The 23,937-nt window shown below is 39.3% G+C and overlaps 1 protein-coding gene across 3 annotated transcripts in view; it reads right to left on the bottom strand.

Annotated features, from left to right (window-relative positions):
* Positions 1 to 1,258: 1,258 nt before the first annotated feature.
* pard3bb (par-3 family cell polarity regulator beta b) overlaps positions 1,259 to 23,937 on the bottom strand; it is a 325,627-nt gene continuing 302,948 nt past the window's right edge. The window contains exons 22-23 of one of the 3 annotated variants that reach the window (XM_084121943.1): positions 11,777 to 11,853; positions 1,259 to 2,699 (exon numbers count right to left, since the gene is read on the bottom strand). In XM_084121943.1, the coding sequence (XP_083978069.1) occupies positions 2,345 to 2,699; positions 11,777 to 11,853 (432 nt within the window). In that variant the 3' untranslated portion in view covers positions 1,259 to 2,344. The remainder of the gene's footprint in view (positions 2,700 to 11,776; positions 11,854 to 23,937) is intronic. The other 2 variants (XM_084121945.1, XM_084121944.1) reach the window with 2 other exon arrangements.

Genomic DNA, 23,937 nt, shown 5'->3' with positions numbered 1-23,937 from the left:
ACAACCCTTAACGTTCGTTTTCAAAACTGTGCAACTCACCGAGTGGTTAGTGGTGTTCGCTGATGATTAAAAACAAATATATCGGCGCAATGTATGATTTCAATCCGTGTTATTTGCTACAGTGGAACTATTTTTTCAGATACCTCACAACCGCGTATAAACTTCCGCTTGATATTTGAGTCTGAAGCGTCTTTTCCGTTTCCGGTAGCGCAGTAATATCAACGAGCAATGAGTCCTCCAACAGAAATCAATGGGATTTTACAAAATGCCAAATAAAACACGACAGAAACTGTATTTCACTACACTACTTGTTTTGGAACATCAACGAACATCACTAACCGCTCAGTGAGTTGCACAGTTTTGAAAATGAACGTTAAGGGTTGTTTTAAGGACATGTTCGTGCATGCCCGTAGCCAGCCACTCTGAAGCAGTCAAAGGCGATTCTAAACGAGTCAAAAAGGCGAGACCGGACCCATCATCAAAATTTCTGTGTCCACCACTCTAGTTCATCCAAAACAAACCAGAAAAGAGACTCAAAGTGCTAAATACCGGAATCATCCTTTAAGGTGAATGTGTCCATAACCAATAGTGAGACTTTTAAAAGTCAAGGTGTCCAATTTTTTCTTTCATCTTTCCATTTTAATGCAATACTAAGTCGTGTATGTTGATTTTCTCGACAATTGAACATACTGTAGTGTTTTTGGTACTGCTTGGTTGTTTCATTGACCTTGAGTTGACAATTTATTGCTCAGCCAATGGCGTGAATTTGGGATGGAAAAGGGATTGTGGTTGTGAAACCTGCTTAAAAACATTTATGTTTTGTAATGTCATTTGATGCCGCTAGTGGTCTGATATGACTTCATTCAGAAAATGCCGATACATACACTAATGTCTCTTTCTCTCATTCTCATTCCTCTTCTGCTCAGAGCTCTAATTAATCCCGAGCAGATAATGTGGTGTGCGGCCTTTGTAATTATCACACAAAACTCTTCATTCTCCAATAGCCTGAATTTCATCTCAAATTTAAAAATTGGGCCGTAATCACAGATGCATATCACCTCTTCATCTTAATTGATAATTACTGCTGTGTTAATTTGCAGCCATCTATTATCACACATGCAGGTATAGTTTTTAACAGGGGGCTGGGAGATAAAATTGAATCATACTGGAGGACTATTCATCTAGTTCAGTGATTCTCCTCCTCAGACATGCAGCTAGAGGTAAGTTTCAAAGTTTTAAAATGACAACTATGGCGACTAATTGTTTAAAATGCATATTTATTGAAAATGTGTTATATAAACGACAACATTTTGTACATAGTATTAATGTATAAAGTGATACTAGGTGCACAGATCATTCTGTTTTGTAAAAAGTTACATAGAAGGTTCACATGATTATCGCATTCAATAATACTTTTATTTATTATTTTGCCTGAACTCTGAATGCAGAGAGAGTTTTTTTTTGTACCAAAAATACATGTGAAATCATTAAACATGAAATACCATCAAAAAAGAAAAGAATCTTAAAACAAACCACATTTTTGTGGGATAAAAAGGCAGGCAGCCCATTCATAGGTATGGATTCAGGTGGGAACACTGAAAGCCCAGGAAGACGTGCGGTTCTCATCCTTCCTCTGTGTCAGAGGTTCTTTTGACTCTCCTTTCCTTTTCCTGAAAAACAACCTCTTTTTCTTCATCTTCCTCTGTTTATATGACTTCACATTCAGGACAATTATCATGAGTGCTAGGATGTACTGTGGTATTTTTCACATAATATTCCAGACTTACTAAAATAGTATGAAATAGAATGAAATAGTTGTACTTTCTGTTATGCATGATCAAATCTGTGTAAAAAAGTTAATATTCTAAGCTGCAGTTCATAGTGACACGTTGTTTTGCATCTCATACAGTGGCTTAATATCCTTCCGTAATAGAAAACTAAATTCAAATAGAGTATATGGAGTGCTCTAAAATAACGCCCTTTCATCCTTAAACGTGCAAGCAGACAAACATTAGTATAAATATACCACAGTTTCAAATTACCATTGTAAAGATTGTACGATAATGTGCCAATAAAAAATGGTGCTGGAATGTGTTTATAACTGGATCTAGCCGATCATTTTAAGGCCAACATTTAGCCTACAAACACAAAAACATATGGAGGGACCGTCTGAGTGGGACTGAGCTACATGTGAATCAATGCTAATATGTAGCTTTGGCTATTAAGACGGATATTACTCAGCAAAATTGTTAGTAAAAAACACGTAAACACCTGTCCAAAATGGTGGGCGCACTGGTGCTTGCTCTAGAAACATCGTACACAAGGTAAAAAACAAATGGTGAGGTTAAACAGCTGCCGTCATTGGACTCTTCTGTCTCGGGTCTGAGTGTCGTGCCTCTCCGTACGCGTAGCGCTCTGGGCTGCTGTTGCGGTAGCCCCCGCGGTTCATGGTCTCGAAGCGAGGGCCTCGGAGGGGTATGGTGGGAGAAGGGGGCACATCCTGCCGGAGGGGGCCTCTCTGCTGCGGAGGAGGGTGATAGAACCCCGAGTCGTTCTGCCGAGGGTCCACCGGGTGAGGGTAGTTATCCCTGGGAAGGTAGCTGGGGTGGTAGCCTGACTGTTGGTTTGGGTAGTGCGAGGGGTCCCTGTGTCCGGCCCATGGCTGCACTGGATACTCAATAGGTTCGACTGGTGCTCTTCTGCAAGACAGGAAAGTTAAAGGAAATAAAGTTAGGATCTGGAAGGAGATGGTCAGTGTAAGCATGACTTTCCATGATGAACATGATTTTAGCTGTTTCAAGCTCTTCAGGAGTCTGGATCATTGACCACATAACGAACACTGTTTGCATTAAGCAAGTGAGTGATCGTTACCTATGAAGGAACCTATGAAGAATGCTTCGAATTAATCACTTGAGTTTCTCTTTTAGTTAGAATGCTACCTTAAAAAGTAGCTACCTATCAGTGACGAGGCCAGAAATCTTTAAATGAGTGGGCCTATGTCAAACAGGGTGGACCTTAGTGCCTACTCTTTATATCATTTTACAATACATGGGGATAAAAATAATTTGACAATTAAGATATTTTTTGTTTCCAAAATTTTTATGAAAACAACAAAATCCAACAAAAAGAACAACGAAGGAAAATAATCATAGGCAGAGTGTGTGTAAGGCTGAGTCTTCCCCTGGACGACTGGAGTTGCTCACTCAAAACACTACCTGCTACTGCTTCTGATCACTTTTAGAGGGAAAGCTGCTCATAACTGCTGGTCTAGGATATTTTTTCCCCCCCTAATAATAGCATATTGGTGATTTGGCAAATGATCCAGTGCGTATCTGTGTTTGCGCTCTGGAAAGCATCAAAGGTTTCTATTTACAATGCGCTTTTGCGTGTTGAGCAATGTAGCCAATCACTAGGAGCTTAAAGAGTTGGATCTGCAGGTTGTACGCTAAAATGCTGCAGGGATAAGGTGCCTGAGGTTGAACAGATAATACAGTAACCCCTAATCCGACCAGTGGCATTTTGTGAAGAGTGAGAAGAGACGGAGGGAGGGAGGGAGAGAGTGAGTGAGTCCCAGTATCATGATCCTGTGTTACATGTGCTGAGGCAAGCGTGACATACCAAGGACCTGCAACATAAACATTTTAACACGTCTCAAGCACATACAAAGTCTGGGACAGGGACTGACATGCGGTCAGGGTCCCTGGAGACAGTAGACAGTCGGCCATCTCTGGTTTCCTCACACTGGCTGATTAGGGTATATTCTCCGCTGTAAGGCGAGACACTGCGCCATAATTCAGCAAGGGTTCACATTTCATAGCACAATTCGCATTTTTACGGCTCTTGCGCTGCTGTGCCCTGAACACAGAGTTCCAGAGGCTTTAGCTGGCAGTTACATTACTCCTCGGCTGAAAAACGGGCAGATTGAGGCCGATGAGAACGAGAACGAAGACAAAATCAGGCAGAGGGCAGTACGACCGCCCGTTCGCGCTTGACTGCCGAATCAGCTGTCTTCCTTCCACACTCTCTTTGATGATTATAAAGTTTAAAAGAGTTATTTGTAACATTATAAATGTCTTTCCTGTCACTTTTAATCCACTTATAATCTAACTGACCCCAAACTTTTGAATGGTAGTGTATATATTTTAGTTTTATATCAGTACTATCGTCTGGTTTTGCTGTAGTGCCGAATCAGCTGTCTTCCTTCCCCTCCTTCCCATTCTCGTCATACCTCAGGCTAGTATCAATGACAGCCTCGGCATGCCAGATGTCTTAAGGAGCCTGGATCGTTGTGTTCTACTTTCCAGACCATCCCCATTAACTTATTTACGTGTACGACGTGTCCGTGAACAAGCTTCCCGTCTGACGGCTCTCTGCAGTATCAATTAGCTACTTTTAGTGCAAGACGGCCTGTGTATGTGTTTCACACGTATTGCTTTACTCCCACTGAATGTGGAAAACATCAGTCTGAATGCCCTTGATGAAAAGCGCACTCTTTCGCTGTGGTCTGGCTTCCCACTAAGGGAGGGTTTCCTGAAGACCTGGAGGGCAAGAAAACAGGCATTCCAAAAATCATCAGCATCCTCTTAATCTCTCCAAAGCTGTGACCACCCATCCAGCGGGACAACTGGGCGTCTGGATGCACGCACTCCCTCCTGACCCTCTCAGTCAAACATTCACATATCATTGGCTGTGACGTCACAGCCTAAACAGTCTCAGATAAGCAGTGTGTGTATGTGTGTGTTTGCAAATTGGAGGCCAGTGAAGGCCAAAATCATCATTACTGCTGGAGATTATCAGCTTTACTGCATGCGGTGGCTGCCTCCACCTGGTTCTGCCAGCTCACCTCAAGTCCAGAACATTAACAATTAATCTTTCATGTTCTCAAACCTATAGTCCTCCAACAAGCTAATACAAAAAACATAGCCCACAGTTTTTATGAGGCTATAGGGACGGAAGGACACAAGAGGCCTAGTGGGGTGACAAATGTGAATACGAGCAACAGCTGGGGAAACCAGTGGCACTGTCCATTTCACTTGAGCAGGGTACAAAATAGGGCCTGAAACACTTTCTTTTCTTTCTTTCTTTCTTTCTTTCTTTTTTTTAAATGGTCAGTGTATGGAGGTCCTTGAACTTCAGAAAATATTGAATGTTAACCTCAAAAGAGCCGTTTTATTTTCTATAGGTTTTCCCATTTTTTTAAATAATATTTTAAAGCCATTTTCTTCCTAAAAATTAACATTAAATAAACATCTATAATAAAATAAAAATATATAAACAAGGTTTGTGTTATAAATGTGGGACATTTCTGGTAAAATTCCAATTAGTTAATATTCTATAGAATATGGGCCCTATCATACACCCGGCGTTTTTTTTTGCTAGTTTCACCCCAGGGCAGTTATAATTTTCACGTTGTGGGCCATGTTGTTTAAATAGCAAATGCATTTGTGTCGAATTTACGGCTTTTTGTGTTTTCACTGTTATACGGTAGGGGGTAAAGTGGGTCTTCTGAAAGAGTACTGAATCTCCTGATCAAAACACAGGCGAAGAAGAAGCAGAAACAAGCGATATCATATGTAAGCATATGTAAAATAACACGATCATCAACATTAAACAGCATATAAATCAAAACTGCCTAATGAATGAAATGTCCACCGAGGATGAGCTATAGGACTGTGCAGCTTTGGGGGTGTTGATGGACTTGATCTACTCCATCTATGTTTTGATTATCGTTCTGAATCCCATCTAGACGTAGTAGGACAAAAACTCGATCTTCTCAGCTTTTTGCTCAAAATGTTGCTTTTTTATGAAACTTACCCACATTCAAGTGTTGATAAAAAAGAAATGCATATTTGTTTGTTTAAAAGCAGAGGGTCTGTTCTTTCTTTTGATCTAATGCTTATTCGGATATTCATACAACAAAATATTCTGGGGGCCATGAAACTTTCGTGAAAATTATAAAAAATTTGCAAATGGCTGGCAACTTTGAAAAAAAACGCTGGTGGGGAAAGAGTTAAAATATTTTGTAGAAATAAACATTAAATCTACTATAAAATAAAAATAAATCAAACAGGTTTCTGATGAAATTTTTGGTAAAATTAGTTAATATTCTATAGAATTGAGTTAATATTCTATCGAATCTATCAAGAAGGTCAAGACCTAATAGTGGAACAGGCTAAAATTGCAATTTTTAAAAGACATTTTATGAGTTTAAAACTAGGACACCAAAGTGTACCATATTCCTTTAACGTGCCTACAGTATTATACTGCCCCCCTTCTTTAATTCTGACCCCTCATGCCTCGCCTTTAAAAAAAGGAGAAAGCTGGGAAAACAGGAAGAGGCATCATGTTATTTGGAAAAAGCATGTCTGAGGATCAGTAAACAAGTTAGGAAATTTAGAAACATTAAACCCATTATTTTCTAAGTATCTCATGGCAGTAAATTAAGTATTCAGTCCGTGAAATCCAGATTTTTTCGTACTAAATGTGCTACAGTGGTATGTGGCCCACTGGGACACATTTCCCTCCTGGTTTAAAGACTCTGTGCAATAACTTTTGGAGCTTGGTTGGGAATTATAAGACATTCTTGATGTGCAGTTATTTAAATGGTTTTGCGGGCTCAACAGCTGGGAGCAGCTGTTTTGAGCAACATGGACCTTAGTCAGGGTAGACGGCATATTTAATGACTTGAATGAAAATGAAGCTGTGAGGGACAGTACAGGCTGTTCAATAAGACATACTGTGTCACGGCGATGGGTCAGCTGCCAAATAAAATATACATAATTAACTGAATAATATATATATATATATATATATTTTAATCTATTTATTTAAAAAGCTGCATTGGGAGGAGTTGTCTCCTTGGGAAGAGTTCTGGACACATATTACAGTAAGGTCTCAAAATGAGTAGATAACCACTTTGTATTTTGTCTTGTACTGTATTTTATTTCATGGTCAAAATGTGCCTGTAGAAACATGTAACCCTGTTTTTATTGTAATGGTGTACTCCTGTCACCTATCAACCTTCCAAAAAAAAAAAAAAAAAAACCTGCATCGGCATCACCCCCGAATAAGCTCCACAAAAAAAGACAACAACAAAAAAAAGCTACCACATACAGTACCTCAAACATTTTGAGCTTTACAAAACCATTCAGAATGATTACGGCATGATTCTCTTTTGATAGCCACATGGATATAAACAGTGCAGACTAAATTAGTCCCCTGGGAAACTCCTGCAACGTAAATAGCTAAAAAACAAAATGATCCTCCTTTACCGAATGAACAATGAAAGGTATATTAAAAATCTGCCGCTAGTTCTCCATCATGCAGTGAGCAGAAGCAGGCAAAATTATATTCTGGGACTGTTTTACCATTACTTTCAAATGGTGATGACAGCCATAAGCCAGCGTGTTATACACGGAGACATCTTCACTGTCTCAGGCTCTTCATATCAGCCAAATTCCAAAGCGAGTAAGAGACTGCTGTCTTCATCTGGGCTTCCTAACCACATTAAGCACTTATGAAACTTGAGGTAACAAAGTTTCCCTCCTAAAATGAGATTTCATTACCAACTGAATGACTCTTTAATGACAGAGAAGCCAAAACAAAAGAGCAATATAGGTAAAGTGAGAAATAATGAATGATAAACGGTTCCGTCGTCCATCACCAAAGAGAAAAGAGGAAAATAAACAGAAGGTGCCAGCTGCTCGCTCCTCAAACCTTCATCCCGGAACATCAACTCCAGTGTCTGATTGGTGAATGTTGTCTAGTGAACGTCTGTTATCTTGTTTTTTGGCGTTTTCACTGAGGACTGTCATGTTCTGCTGCCTGTAAAGCTCCTCGCTTGAGGAGTTTGTAGCCGACAATCATTTTTTGACACATGTAAACATTCAAACCAGAGTATCATAGCTATCCTAGACAGGAGCTGCCATAAAATAAGAGCCATGTTATGGAGATTACATCAGAGCTCCTATAGTGCACCTGGCTGCAGAAGTAACACCGTGGACCATCTGAAGGTCATGCTGTTTATTCAGCTGCCCTCGGGAATCACGCACCTTACCCTCGCACACACAGACACATACACAAACACGCGGCCTTACTGACCCCTGGCCGTCATATAACACCGGGTTGGCTCCCACGGAGAGGACAAGTCCTGGAAGGATTATTTGGTTAGAATTCTAGCCTTACATTAGGAGTGGAGAAACCGAACACAACATTCAGCTCTCATAACAAACTTGGTTAACAAGATAGGTGTCTATCCATCAGAAATGTTATTGTACGGCCTAGAATGTAATTATACAAATTAGGAATGATATTAGGCTTAAAAACTGATTATTTTGCCACATCTAATTGAATTTCAACCTTAAATCGACTGCTTTAATATCTGCAGTAACTGAAGATTCGCATCACAGATGGCTTTGACAAAAGGGAAGTGAAAATGAGCAACTCTTTTACTCTTACTCTTTTACAACACTCAGCCTTGAGAGTGTGAAATGAATAGGCGTCTGTGTGTATGTGGGAGAACTGTATGAAAGGTGTATGACGGGTCTTACATGTCTTCAAAGATGAGTCAGGCGGTTAAGTGGTCTCATTCTCGTGAAGTCTGAAATAGATCCGTGGATTTTGCAGATCCTGCATCTCAGGCTGAGAATGCCCAAGCATGAATAATACCTTCCTGAAACCGTGCCAAATGCCCAGCTATTCCAAAACCTCAAAGCAAATTCTGAGCGCTGAATGAGTAATGATTGAGCGCATTTGCTGTAGCAAGTGAAACCATCAGAAAATTTCCGCCAGCTTCATTTAATCATTAGCCTAATATTCTCCATCTGCTACCTGCCCAGTGTGGTAATGGACGCCGGGGTTGAACGGTGCTAAATGAGGTTCGCTCTGTTGAAATCACGCTTTGCGTGCTTGTCCTGCTATTGGACGGGACACGGTCTGGGCAGAAGCTTGCAGTTTGCAGCTTATCGGACACCTATGTGCTCACCTGCGGGAGACTCCGAACAGCAATCAGCCATCATGTCTTTTTGATGCCAACGACAATTTACAAACCTGACGCGCCTCGCAGGAGGATGAAAATTTCATGAATTGCAGAAGGAGACTAGAGAAGGAAAGAAAAGGCAGGGGGAAAAAGTGAGAAATCGGACGATAGGTTGAGGAGGTCCAGCCTAGCACAGATGGTGGGTGTTGGTTGCCAGGGCAACATTGAACAGGCAGAACAATGGAAATATGGCATTATTTTCAGAGCTCTCATCAAATGTAACCTTCTTCCCTCATCATGAGCTCTTTTCTGGCATTTGCAGCATTGAAACGGACAGCTCGCTGCCTAATATAAAAGAAACGAGAATGATTTACTGTCATTTGTACAAACTGCTTCAACAGAGTCTTTTAAGCTTTCCTAAGGTTTGACAACAGCCGATTTTGCACTCATTTAGACTGCAAACACACTAAGGGCCCTATCTTACACTCGGCGCAATGCAGCACCAAGCGCGATGCAAGTGTTTTTTGCTAATTTCAGTCCGACGCAGTTATCATTTTCACGTCCTGCGCCACGTTGTTTAAATAGCAAATGCATTTGCGCGCCCATGGGTGTGCTGGTCTGAAAACGAGGAGTGTATTTTGGTGCATTGTTGGCGCATTGCTATTTTGAGGCGACAGACTGCGCCATTGACCAACTGAAACCTGGTCTAAAATCAATGGTGCAAGATTTTTTTATTTTATTTAAAGAGAGCGTTAGTAATGTGTGCCTATAGGCGGGTCCACAACGCGCATACACTCTGCTTATTAAACACACAGGGACGCACAGCAGCACACAAACATGCCAAATATAAAAAATAAAAGGATTACAATGTAAAAGATTATTATTGTGTACATAAAGATATGGTGGAATCTGGCTTGTCCCGTAGATGGTCTGCTTGCGCACTTTTACCTCGCACACGAGCAGTTCCGTTTGTGCTCTGGAGACGGCTTCGGTCTTTCCACTATCAAATTCCGTCATGTAAATAGCGAATCTGCCATGGCGCAAGCGCAACTGGCATTTAAAGGGAAAGGGAGATGAGACTCTGATTGGTTTAACGCACGCAAATCCCAAAACACACCCATTACTCATTAAGAGAATAGGGACAACCCTTTTAGACCATGTGCCTGGCGCGCCGACCATTTTTCCCGTCGTTAAACTAGCAAAAGTGGATTCGGACACGCCCTAAGTGAACTTGCGCCGTGCGCTTTAGACCATGCACTTAGATCGTTAAAATAGGGCCTTAGAGCTCTTCTAACACAGAACGTTCTTGATGAGGCAGAATAAACAATTAGATCACTGTGACCGATCTAAAGAGCTCTGGGAAGGCCACCATCAGAAAGAGTGTGGGACTAGGGGGAGATTTAGCGGGGTGTTTCTTCGTTTTTTTAAGAAAGGAATTGGTTAGTCTTAAAGTGAAAGATAGGATGAGGAAAAATTACTGATTGTGATTGATTTGTCCACTAAAGAACAGCTCCAAAAATTTACCTCTTGACCAGAGTTCATCGAGATGGGCCACCATCTGTGCATTCATCACCCAATTATCACTAAAACGGTCCAATGAAAGCCCTAACACAATGAAACACAACTTTTGCCCAGTTAATCCAATAATCTAGAGGCAGGTGGTGAATGGACCTTCTGATTGGCTGATCTCGAGCTGAGCACACTGGGTAATTAGTGGGTGTATCAATGTTCTAATGGTTATAATTAGACACACACGGAGGAGCTGCACGCTCTCGCGACCAGGCCAACCTTCAGCTGACTGCAAAAACCAGTGACCTCGGCGTGGGCCGGACACAGAGTTCGGGATGGTGTAATAATGAAAGCGAGGGTCTGCCACAGGCGTTTTTGGCCCAGGTTTGGCCCCTTTTTTGCGTCAGCACAAAAAAAACACATAGTACCCTAATGGATCTAGAGACTAACAGAGGTGAGGAGCGTTATTTAGAAAGGAAATGGCTTTGAAAGTAGACCCCCGGGGTGGTTGATACTAAAATCTGTTGCAATAAGCCATTTTGAAGGAGTGAAATCTTAGTTCACCCATGTAATGATGCTGCAGGGAAAATGATAAATACTTTATAAGTGTTTTAGCATTTTATTTCAATTCAATGAGTGCAATTAAAGTGCCTCGCCAACACTTTTAAAAGTTCATCACTTGCAAGTTTTAGATTTCTTAATGTGTCTCATTTGTTATCAGTTATCCGTTTATAGTCTCCTACAATCATGTGATGACAGATCCACACTTACATGTGCCAAACTCATAAACCGTGACCCTCACACTAACACCAGCGCTGTTTAAACAGACCAGAGAGGGCAAACAGGCTGTGGACTTTACGAGCCAACATTCACGCCTGTGCGCTTGCCTGTTTGTTTGCGCTGGCCGTCGTGGTCGGTCGGGCTCAGCAAACATGGAAAGATGTGATTGAGACCGATAGAAACAACGGAGGAGAAAAAGACAGATAGAAAGAGGCAGTCGTAACTTTAGACGGCTCCTGAAATGTGCTCTGTGATCAGGTTACAGAGCTGCGACCGCATGGCCGTCTCCCCGGAGAGGATCAGGTGAATTCCCAGGATAGGAGGGCCTCAGAAGGCAGACACTCCAGATTTAATTATACGCATTAAAGAGGATTATTCAGCTCTGCATGAGAGAGACAGATGACTACCTGCTCTCCCCCCTCTCTTCCTTCTCGCCTTCTACTTTTCTGGCTTTCCATCTCTCCCCGATTTGTCACGAAGGATGCGGGATTAATGACTTGATGTTCTTACCTGGGCAGGGAAGCGTACTGTCGCTCGGCATCCTCATATCGTGGTGTCAGTCTGGGGTCAGGGTTTCTCACTGGCATCTGGTAAAGGCCAAGAAGAGAGCAGAGTGAAAAAGAGACGAGGATGTTTACATGACACATCATATTATATTAGACTGCAATACAGCTACTGCGGTATACACATGGGGGTGTGGCGGTGTCAACAGTATAACAGTATGTACACAAAGCATGTTGTACATAATGTTTCAATGTGAGCAATTTTGGCTACTACTGACATAATTAAATCAATATCAAACACAAAAGTAGTTATAATATAAATAATGCTCAAAATATCACAACACTGGAATGCATTTTATATAGTTGACCATGATTTGAACATGTTGCATTGAACATTGCGCTACTCTTGATCGTCATACATTTTAACTTCTATAACTTAAATACATATATTTACATGAGGAAATTATACTTGTTCGGTAAGATTTTTGTTTTTGAAAGTAGTCTCTTATCCACACCAAGGTTGCATTTATTTAATAAACAATACCGTAAAAACAGCAATATTGTGAAATATAATTACAATTTAAAATGAATGTTTTTGATTTAATTTATTTAATGTATTTTATTATATTATAATATATTTTATATTTATCCCTGTGATAGCAAAGCTGAATTTTCAGCATCATTACTCCAGTCTTCAGTGTCACATGGTCCTTCAGAAATCATTTTAATGTTGATTTGCTTCTCAAGAAACATTTATTATTATTATTAATAGTTAACACAGTCGCTGATTAATGTTTTTGTGTAAACTGTGATGCATTTTTGTTCATGATTCTTTGACGCATAGAAAATAATTTATTTGAAATCGTTTTTTTTTTTTTTTTTGAAATAATTTATTTGAAATCGTTATTTCATCATTTTGTAACATTATTTGTCTTTACTGCCACTCAATTAAAACCATCCTTGTTAAATAAAATGATTAATTTAACTTAATTTAACTTTTTAAATCTGTAAAGGTACTGTTCAAAATAATTTATAATTTTCTGTGATTAATCATGCTATCTTAAGGTACTTAAAATCAGAAATACAGTATATTTACACATACAATCATCAAATTAATGTAAATTAAACAAACTAAATATAATGATTTAATTATTATTTAATACAATATCTTATTTATTTGTTTAAGGTCACTATTGTGCCCGAAGAAGCACTAAACCAATAATTAGACATATATAACACCATGTAATAAAACATGTCAAATGTTTGATCCTAACTGAACTGATAAAAAATACTGAATATATATGTGGGCAATTTTGTCCCCACATTCAAAATACCTCTGGCATTTTTGCCATGATCCATGGTTAATTTCTCAACTTGGTGCTAAGACACCTACTCCACCTAGGCAGACACCAATATCTGTCATGTCACATTACTGAAGAGTTAAGTGTAAAGCATGAATTATCATGCGAGCGACTCATTCAAAGCCACATTCTAGACCAGCGCTGGCCCTGTCACTCTCTCTGCATTCATCACAGAGTCACCTTCCCCCTGAAATACCTGCTGTGCCCTGTAATCAAGCCATGAAAGGCAGTGTGAGTTGCTCACAAAGGTTGCTTATTGGGGGATTTAGTACTGGGAGTCTTGGGGAGGGGGTAGAAAGCCAGATCCCAGATTGTGTTTCTGAAAACAGGATGAAGTCTAGCAGTCCTCCAACCCTCCTGGACTAAGCCTGACTCAAGCTCAAGGAAGAGACAGATTAACTGTGCGCATTACATTAGCAAGATGAGCAATCTCTTAAAAGACCGGCTCCTCATTCAGCATGCAGATTTAGGAGTATCTCCTGTTTCCTTCCTCTAAAGACCGACGCTTTCAACGGGATTTGCTCGCATCGTTTGCAATCATGCTGCTTAGAGCCTGTATAAAACATTTAGAAGCAGCATCTTCATTTCAGCGAGACTTTCCCCCATTTGTCTCGCAATCTTCTTTTCCCTCTTCACCCGAAAAAGCAGAAAGATGACAGAGGATAGGGACTGTGAGAATTGTACCCTGACACATATAGGCAACTTAATAAATTATAAATACTGTCATATAATCCATGAGGAAATTATTCCAGTAGATTTAGCAGGGCCTGACAGATGAAGGTTGGGGCCATTATGGAAAACTGGCTGCTTTTCCGAGGGCAATATGTGTGAAATTGTGTCATCTGTCTCAATGAGCTGATTTTAAATACACAGCTCGCCGTGCCACCACCTCTCTCTCCACTGTCCTCATAACGGCTGCCCTCCTGCCTGCATATTAGCGACATTTTTTCTCTCGGCCTCGGAAAAACTGAAATGTCTTCAGGGCTTCAATATATATGATGAAAGGACAGGCACACATTACCTGGGAAAAAAAAAGGATAGTTGATTGAGGGGTCAGAATGGAAGTGCTTCTGAATGAAAGAGGAAATGTTCTCAGTTTCAAACAGACTCGCTCTATCTTTACCTCTCCTTCACGCACGCAATGAACTCCATGAGTAACCGAAGTGGGCGTCTTTGAATGCTGATGATGGTGAAGATTACCATCATGTCCCTGGAGGGTTAAAGAGGAGAACTTATCTCCGAATGGAGCAGATATCACTATTTGACACAGTAGAAATACAGACCTTGGTGTTTAAAGTTCAATATTTGATACAGAAACATTTTAAGGATCCATCCCCGACAGGCATCGATATCTGACCGGATCTGTTCTACTGTAATGATGGCAGTGATTTGCTTCATTATTTGGCTGCGCCCTCATATTCACACCATGTTGCTAACTGTGTCCACACTCTGCCCTCTCACCATCTGTGCTTTCAACTCTGACAGAAGCTGCCAATCCATGCTGACTGAAAACAGCCAATCGGGAAAAAATTGACAAATTGAGGAGCATGAAACTAACACACCATAACCCTAAAGCTGATAACAGTGCATACAAGGATAAAAACACCTTTCCAGAGACCTAGCCTGTGGCCAGAAAGGAGACGAAGAGATCAATGATGACTTCCCTCATTTAAGGGATGATCAGATACAGAAGTGGTGTGGCACAGCAGTTAACCCCCTGGGGTCGGCTATCGCGCCGGCGCTTTTTTCCGTATCAGTGCAAAAAATAAAAAAATTAAAAAAATCATTTTTATCTTATATGCTTGTGTTATACATCAATCGATCCTGTTAAGTGTGTATTATTTTTGTGTATACTCACAATAAAAACAAAGTGTTGTGCTTTTCGCCAAATAAAGAAAAATAAACATGATGCGAGTTCTGCCTCCTCTCTGTCAGTGAAGTCCATTCTGAAACGCGTCCGAAAATGAACCATAACTCAGCGAATACTCAGTCAAACAGACATACAGACACACAGGCATGAAGCTTGAATTCTCTTCTTTTAAATGAAGTATTTTTTATAAAAAACAAATATTCTCTGTTTATGTAATCTTTATGAAAAGAGCGAGATGTCAGTCGTTCTCATCTCAGCTAATTATTTTTAATGTGACTCCGCCCACGGAGAGCGCATGCTATTCAAACGCAAATGACGAGGCGATCCGTGCAACTGTGAACGCCCCCATATCAGCTCGAGAAAACACATCAAGTTTATTCAGATCATTGTACTTGTTTACACCGTCTCGCAGCGCTGTGAGGAATAATGATAATAATGGAAAATGTACCTCAGAAGTGCTGGTATTTCGAGGAGCAGATGCAGCTGAGCTGAGGAATACTGTAGTAAGTTTTTTTCATTCTCAAGTGAATCGCGTTTCTGTGTGAATGAATGAACGGCAGAGATGCGCTGTTTACCACAGCTCGCACACTCGCGTTTCTGTGTGTGAATGAATGATCTGCTTTTAGCAAACTGTATTGCTATACTGAGATGAGTAAAAATCGACTGAAATATGTTGAAATAAAATGCATTTGTATAAGCAACGTATTAAACTGCAAATTAACATTTATATTCCTTATAATAAAAATGAAAGACCTATGTTAGAGACATATGAAAGACAACATTTCGTTGACTAGTTTTGGATAGATTACACATTTTTACTGTAAAATATCTGCCACCTCAAATAAGCTTTTGTTTGCCAATTTTTGCTAATATGTTAAATATAGTATGTTTTGTCAATGTAGGCTATGTTCAAAGTAATGAATCCTTAACTTTGAAATATGTATGATAAAATGTATACTTTAGTTTTTACAAAGAAAGATTACACTTGAATTGTTGTTGTAATTGTAACCTTTTTAATAAAAAAATATATATTTACAAGGTAGATGTAAACAAATTTTAAAAGGTAAATATAAGCCTTTTCTTTAAATAATTTTTATTGTGTTTTATTATTGACAAATTTGGGGAGAGGATACATATTCCAAAACTGAAAATACAGTATGAGAATTAACTGCACAATTACTAGACATGTTTTCCTTGGATATTATACAATTTGCAAGCACAATTTGTGGAATTGTATGTGGGCCCCATTGTCTCCTGAGGTGTGAATCACTAAATATGCATGATGGTGTTCAATTGTTGACGCCCTTTGCGCATATTGCTTTTCCAAACAAAAAGTGTTTTACAAGATTTAAATCAATGTATTGTGTTATGTGAATGATTAGGGAGGATGATTTTCACATCATTTTGAAGAAAAAACACTAGGCAACGACATCCATTAGTCAAAAGTCTTATTGACACATATTTAGTATGTGTTTTGTGGCCTTATTTCAGAAACTTTAGTTTTTAGTTTTTTCAATAACCATGCATAACCATTATTCTCTCAAAAATACAAACATGTACATGCACGTTGCTCACATATTATGGTAGCCCTGTTTGTGCTAAATAGAGTGTAAATTACACCTTTGACATTAATATGTTTATAAGCAACTGAAAAAAGCACAAATGTCAGGGCATGTCAGAACATCTCAAGGACCCCAAAAACCCCTTAGACCCCAGAGGGTTAAGGCTGGGAACTGGAAGGTTGCTGATTCGATTGGAGCAAGAAGTGAGTCATCACTACTGTGCCCGAGGAGGTTTATAACACCTGGAGAGAGATTTCTGTTAGCATTCTCATTCTTGCTCAGCTGAAAACACGTGGTTTCAAATCTGCCATCTTTCCTCATGGCCACAGAAGTATTTGAGCCAATCTCCTGAGCTGCAAATGTCATGTGACTAATCAATCTAGAGGCCTGGGAAATGTACACCAATACAGCACTGATTGGCTGAAGGTACCATGAAATTGAGCACAGTATCAATCCCTTTACAAGTGACTATTCTGAACTTTGATATGAAAGGAAGCAGATTAAAGGGATAATTCACACAAAAATGAAAATTCTGTCATTATTTACTCACCCTCAGCTTGTTCCAAACCTGTATGAGTTTCTTTCTACTGCTGAACACAAACAATGATGTTTTGAAGAATATGGGAAACCTAACTATTGATGGACCACATTGATTTCATAGTATGATTATCATAGTAATCAATGAAATCAACCAACTGTTTGGTTACAGACATTCTTCAAAATATCTTCTTGTGTTCAGCAGAAGAAAGAAATTCATACAGGGTTGGAACAACCTGAGGTTGAGTAAATGTTGACAATTTTCATTTTTGGGTGAACTATCCCTTTAAATTTTTTGCTTTTAAGAGACTTCAAAAGAAAATAAATGCACACTGTTCCATCATTAATGAATAACTACACAGGAACAAATGAGTAATGCACTAATAACATTCGAGTAACTAACAAGAGACACTAATGAATGAATTAGTTAGTAATAGCACTCAGCTGAATGAGGTAGTTCACTATTAGCTAATCAATAACTACCATTTTTTTCATACGTCCCGGAGAACTATTAACAACTACTATATAAAGGTTCATAATTAATGCGAATAATGCATAATGTATAATTAATTCTAAAGTGAAGATGATTGTAGCCCACTAGCAATGACACAAGTATTACCAAATCCTTCAGAAGGAATTACTAATTATTTGGATCAGTATTCTAAAATGAAGAGCATGAACTCCTTAATATTCACTGAAGTCATTGTAAACTTTTGAGGTTTTTGGATAGTAATGACTCAAGCATTACTACATTCTTCTAAAGGACTAAATTACTAATTATTTGGGTCTGTATTCTAGAGCGAAGATCATGGTAACCCACTAGTAATGACTCAACTTACGATCATGTCTTTGCCGTGCATCCATTCCAAACAGTCATATGCACAAATACAGATATAACAGTTGATTTTAACAGAGCTTAGCATGTTAGCATGTTGCTAAACTGCTGGAATTGCACACTATACACAAATAGTAAGGCTATTTTAAATTAGATTAGAGCTATTTATATTGATGCTTTGTAGAACTGAATTAAAGTATATTTATTATCAACATTTCTCTTGACTTTGTGCGCCATTTTGGATTTTAATTCAGCTAATAAACTCGGTTGGTATCTAACACCACAGCAAAAAACAAACAACAATTGAAAAAAAAAAATTTTTTAAACAAAAACCACAGCAACAAACGGGTTCAATTTTCATTTTTCATTTATCTGTGAACACCCCTTCTGACATATGAATATACGAGTAGGTGTGTATGACTAAGTTAATTGTGATCGATGTGTGTGTGTAGGCACAGAGGCCAGTGTTTGTGTGGGTTGTGTGTGTGTGTTTGCTCAGGGGGCACCGCAGGTCTCTCTCTGGAGAATGTGTATTCATCCCTCCGCTCTGAGCTGCACAGGGCTCATGCATATGTAAAACGCAGAGATGAAATCAGTCTGATTTTACAGTTCACTGCGGGCTAGGTAAACAAATGAATGCGAGGAGGGGAGAGGTGGATGATGGTGTGCTGGAAGGGCAGGGTGGGGTGTGCTGACTCATATCCTCAAACAGGCATCACCCCAGGCCTCATTAAAATCACCTCACCTGCAGGCGCCACTAAAGAAATCTCTTGATCTGACCGTGCAAACTCTCACCCGCGACATTATCGAGAGTTTGCTCAAGCCGGCCAAAACTCGCAGGGCTGGAAATGGCACTTGTTAAATGTTAATAACTCATAAATGAGTTTATTCATGAAGAAACCTTTAGCGGTACAGATTAATCTGTCCTTTTAATGCTCTTTTAACTGACGTTGAACAAAATACGCTGTGTGATCAGCCTCCTTAAATGCTAGGTACATACCATCAATACATTCGACTTGTGCTAACACACGTCATGCATGTCTAGTGGCACATAATGATTGATAAAGAACGTTAAATATCAAAACACAGCATACCTGGTTCTACAGTGTGTGAAATAGTAAGGTTCAAGGCATATGCATCTAAAATCTATGTTAGTTTCAGAAGGTATACAGTGGTTAAATCCATGAGAAAGGCATTGATTGTACAAATAAATATGCACGATTGTTGTCTTTTTCAAACCACATCTATTTATACAATCACATCCCTAACCCTAAGGCTCAAAACCCTGACTTTGTCCTGCATGATCCTACAAAGCATCATCCATCTTTCTCATTTCCAGGCCTCTAATCACTTGTAGCTTCATAATCCTCCTCGAAATGATCAAATGTCTTTTAGTCTCATCTTAACAAGACACCAAAAAGTGCGGAAAGTGTGTCATGATGGTAAAAAAATCAGGCCCAGTGGATTGTTCAACAATCGGTCCCCCTGCAGTACTTGACCTGGGGTGACGATGGGCAGCAATAAACACCGTGGCGTCTGACTGACAGACACGCTGGGTGATGTGTGTCAGAGCTAAGCTTCGTAATGACGGCCATTGGGATGGCATGGTGGGAGAGCAGGCCGGTGCTGTATCCTCCATCCTACTCGTCCCTGCTCCTTCAAAGCTAATGGTCTACAGAAAGCCATTTCACGGCGTGCCGAGCAGAGGAGAGGAGAGATGAGAGGGTAATTCAGGCGGAAGAGACTGACACAGCCAGTCGTAAAGCGCCCTCCCCATCACTTCGTACACTGCACAATCCATGAGCCATCAGCGCCATTACCTGGACCTCCGTTTCCCCCGACCCACCCGTGCTGAAACTTAGTTTGATGTATTCATCCCTGACGCAAGACTAAAAATGGCAGGCTGTCGCCTTTAAAGTCAACATGAAGTGACATTTGAAATCATTTTCTTCCATAATGCAACATATAGAGTGAAGCAGGATATTTAACAAGAAAAGGATTGATTTTTTGAAGAAAAAATTGATTGGATCATAAAAAGCAAGCTTTTTAACATTAAAGCTGAAGGTTAAAGGAATAGTTCACCGAAAAATGAACATTTTGTCATAATTTGCTCACCTTCATGTCTAACTTGTACAACTTTATTTCTTCTGCGATACAAAACAAAAAAAGATTCTTTGAAAAATGGGGCTTTGTCTATACAATGAAATTCAATGAGGCCAACCTTGTTTTAGAGCCTTCTGGCTTTAATCGTATTGGCAAAAAACAGTAGAAATAATGAATGTTAACAATTTTTTATTTTTAAGTGAACTGTTCCTTTTAAGTTCAGCCTCAGGAGCATCTCCACATAATCCAAAATTATCCAGACCATTATTTGCTATTATTGCTGAAACCTTTATTACATAAACTAGCATTAAATTTAGTGCTAGAGCAACTGCTGGCAAGACTTGAGAAAAGCTGCATTGCCTAAAATAGAGCTTGCCAACTGATTTTCATTAACCAATGCCTTGGTTATGTGAGCAGAAAGTTGTTTCAGAGGTGGAGCAATGCTTTAACATTTTGAATTTTATTATGTTTTTGCAGGTTTTTTTTTTAGTTCAATATGTGGCTTATGACCGTATAGCATAGATGACTTTAGAAAACCGCAAGTGTGCTGGGCTTTATGGGTAGAGACTGTTTGAAATGCTCTACGAGTTAGGGTGGCGAATATGCTGATGTTTTTTGACAGACAGTATTTAATCTAAGACACGCTGTTCTGTCATGTGAAGGACTGGAGCGATATTAATATCTGCATTGATAAATAGGCTCCATTACTCCATCACGTTCAGCACTCATAAAACACAGTCAGCGACGGGGCAACATAAAAAGTCAGGGGAAGAAAAAATCTACACTGCAGACAGCTAATAACATTCAGCTCCTTTGCAATTTGTTAAAATCTGGCTTCGCAAAACGACAAGCTACGGTGAAAAATGGAAAAGCCCAGAGTTTGGGCTACTTTTTCAGCTGACTCAAGTGTTTCGTCATCCATCAGTGGCCTGTGCACAAGTGTGTCTCGGCCAGTCATTACTTACGATCAGACATATGATCATATTATTTATTCATAATTTCTCAATATTTAATGTATTTTTTCGTTTGCTTCACAGAAACTTTGTTGTTTGTTTGTTATCTATACAGAAACATATGAACATATAATTCTAACCGAAGGGCGATCAGTTATTCCACTGAACTGGTCATATGAATAATGACAGCGCTCCAAACACGCACCGCTTGCTTCTGGGAGTACGGGAGAGAGATGAGCAGAGAAGGATATGTCTCAATTTGTGATTGTACATGAGAACAGAGTCAGATCTGGCATAATGATGCATGCATAACCAAAGCCCTCACTGGAACATGCTGGTTCCCTTGGGCCGTAGTGGCGGAGCTCGCCTTCTAAGTATGTGGTAGCGGGGGAGAAAGCCTGGGTTAGGCGCACGATATAAATTGGAGTCAATAGCAAAAAGGAAAATTACCTTATATTCATGAAAATACTGTCATCATTTACTCACCCCCATTTAATTCCAAACATGTTTTACTTTCTTTCTTCTGCAGAATATAAAAGAAGATATTTTGGAAACTAAACAGTTTGGGTTAGCATTGACTTCTACTGTATGGACAAAAACTTTTCAAAATGTTCTAATGGCTTGTTAGGCAGCAATTTTGGTAATGTAAATCCTGCAGGGGTCCGTGAATAGACATATAAATCATAGTTTTTCCTAAAAGTAATTCATTTATCATAAATTTGCCCAAATTAAAATTTCAATGCAAGAATACATAATTGCATGAATCAATACATAAATACTTATTATAATTAGGAAGGTTTTATTTTGAATAAATGTTGTACTTTCGATTCACCAAAGAATCCTACAATAATGTATTACATTTTTCAAGAAAATATTAAGCAGCACAACTTAAGCAGTTTTTAACATTGTTAATAATCAGAAATGTTTCTCGAGCATCAAATCATCCAAATAGAATGATTTCTGAAGGATCATGTGACACTGGTGAAAATTCAGCTTTACCATCACATGAATACATTACTACATTATATATATATACATATATAAGTGGTAATTTTAAGTTATTTTAAGTGGTAATAATATTTCACAATATTACTGTTTATTTCAACAAATAAACACAGCCTTGTTGAGCATAAGAGACTTCTTTCAAAAATATTAAAAACTTTTAAACAGTAGTTTAAATTTATATGCAAATTTAAAAAGAAGAACAGTGACAGGTAATACTGTCTGTTAATGCTTGATGTTAACAACATATGTTATTGTGTTACTGAAAAGTTTTTAAATTGGGGGTGAGAGAACACTGGGTCTGTAAAAGTCGAAAATTCCTTCAAACTCCAGAACCGTTTGGCTTGAAAAAGTGTAATCTCAAACACCAATCTCTCTCTCCCAGACACACACAAACACTCCAATGCATCCACCCACATCCAATCAGCCAAAACCACAGGCCCTCTTCTGACTGTTAATTGAGTTTAGCCAAAGTGCTGCCATTGCACAAGTGATGTGAGTTATAGATTATAAGAACCTCTCACACGGCCATCGATTCCACACGGCCCAGCGCAGGGCCAGAGAGAGCTGATGTGAGCTGAACGCTGCGCTGAGGATCTCTGCCATTTAATTAAGAGGAGGAGAAGGTCAAAGGGCAGGTGTGCGGCTACGGCACTAATGCAGTGAGGTAAATATTTTTACGGCCTGTCCATGAATTAAAAGAGAAAACGGAAATGTTACACTGCTCATAATGCATGCTGGAACTGGAGTTGAGCTGCAAATGATCAGGCCCCTTCTACTTTAAAAAGGCCGCTCTCATGACAATTCGTTACTATTTTACATTTTGGCAAATTACATAAAATATGCAATATACAATGTTTACATAAAATCTGCTTGCACCCCACCGACAGTTATGTTAAGGATGGACCTTCTTGATTAAGGCTGGCGCTAATATACTTCAAGCGAAATCGAAGAACGAACAGATGTGACGCCATTTCGAACAAAATCAGGCCGAAACAAAGTTCGTTTGGAGTTTGTTTTGGGAGTTCAAAACAGCTTGCCAAAGCAAACTTTCCGGAAAAATTCGCGCTACCATTGGTCTGTGGCGATTACGTAATAGGTAGGTGTGCGCTGAGGCTCCGCCTTCTTTCAATTGAAAATCTTTTCTGGTTCATTTGGCCTGTTCAGTTGGTCGTGGTCAGACGTCCGTGAGTGAAAACATGAACACACTGGAGAGCTGTTTATAGTAGAAAATAAAGTAGTACTTCTGATGAAATAAGACACTGACACTGTTTTTCATGTTTAATATGGTAAAGCTGCTTGATTTTAAGCTATTTCAGGATATGAAATAAAAAATTCTCAATTTTGTTGTGTGTTTATGTTGTTATTGAGAGAGGAAAGTGCGCAGCATATTTACATATTCATCTAAATGCCACTCTCAGCAGTGTGGCCGGCGTCAGAAGTTCGATAACAATATATCGCTGCTCACGTATTTCGAAATTTGTGAGTATATCGGGGCCTTTACACGACTTTTAAAATCTGAACAGGCATCGTATTCTTGGTGATGCTGTAAATGGTTACAGAGGAAAAACTGGGCATCATACACTACATGACTGAGGATCACACACTACCAGACTTTCAAGTCGCTCCGAAAACAACAAACTCACGCAGAAACATTCGGCTTATGGCTAGGAGTCGAATGACAAGTGAAAACACGGTGTTCTAAAATCAGCTCAAAATATCAAACGGATTTAAAGGAATCACGGTCTGTGTCCATCATACACTGTTCGATTTTCAGTGAAATTGGTCAAATCAGACTGCCCAAAATCTTACTTTCGACAACCAGCATCGACTTTTCCTGACTGCAAATTAGGGCAAAAATATGTGCAAAAGTTGTCTAGTGTATTTTAACCATTAAAGGTCTTTCTAAAAATGTTTACATTTCTGTAAAAAAACGTGTTGTACA

Source organism: Abramis brama (assembly GCF_963993115.1).
Source record: "Abramis brama genome assembly, chromosome: 8".
In the NCBI taxonomy this organism is placed as follows: Eukaryota; Metazoa; Chordata; class Actinopteri; order Cypriniformes; family Leuciscidae; genus Abramis; species Abramis brama.
Note: the sequence above shows the minus strand (reverse complement) of the source record. Positions and strands in the feature narration are given on the sequence as shown.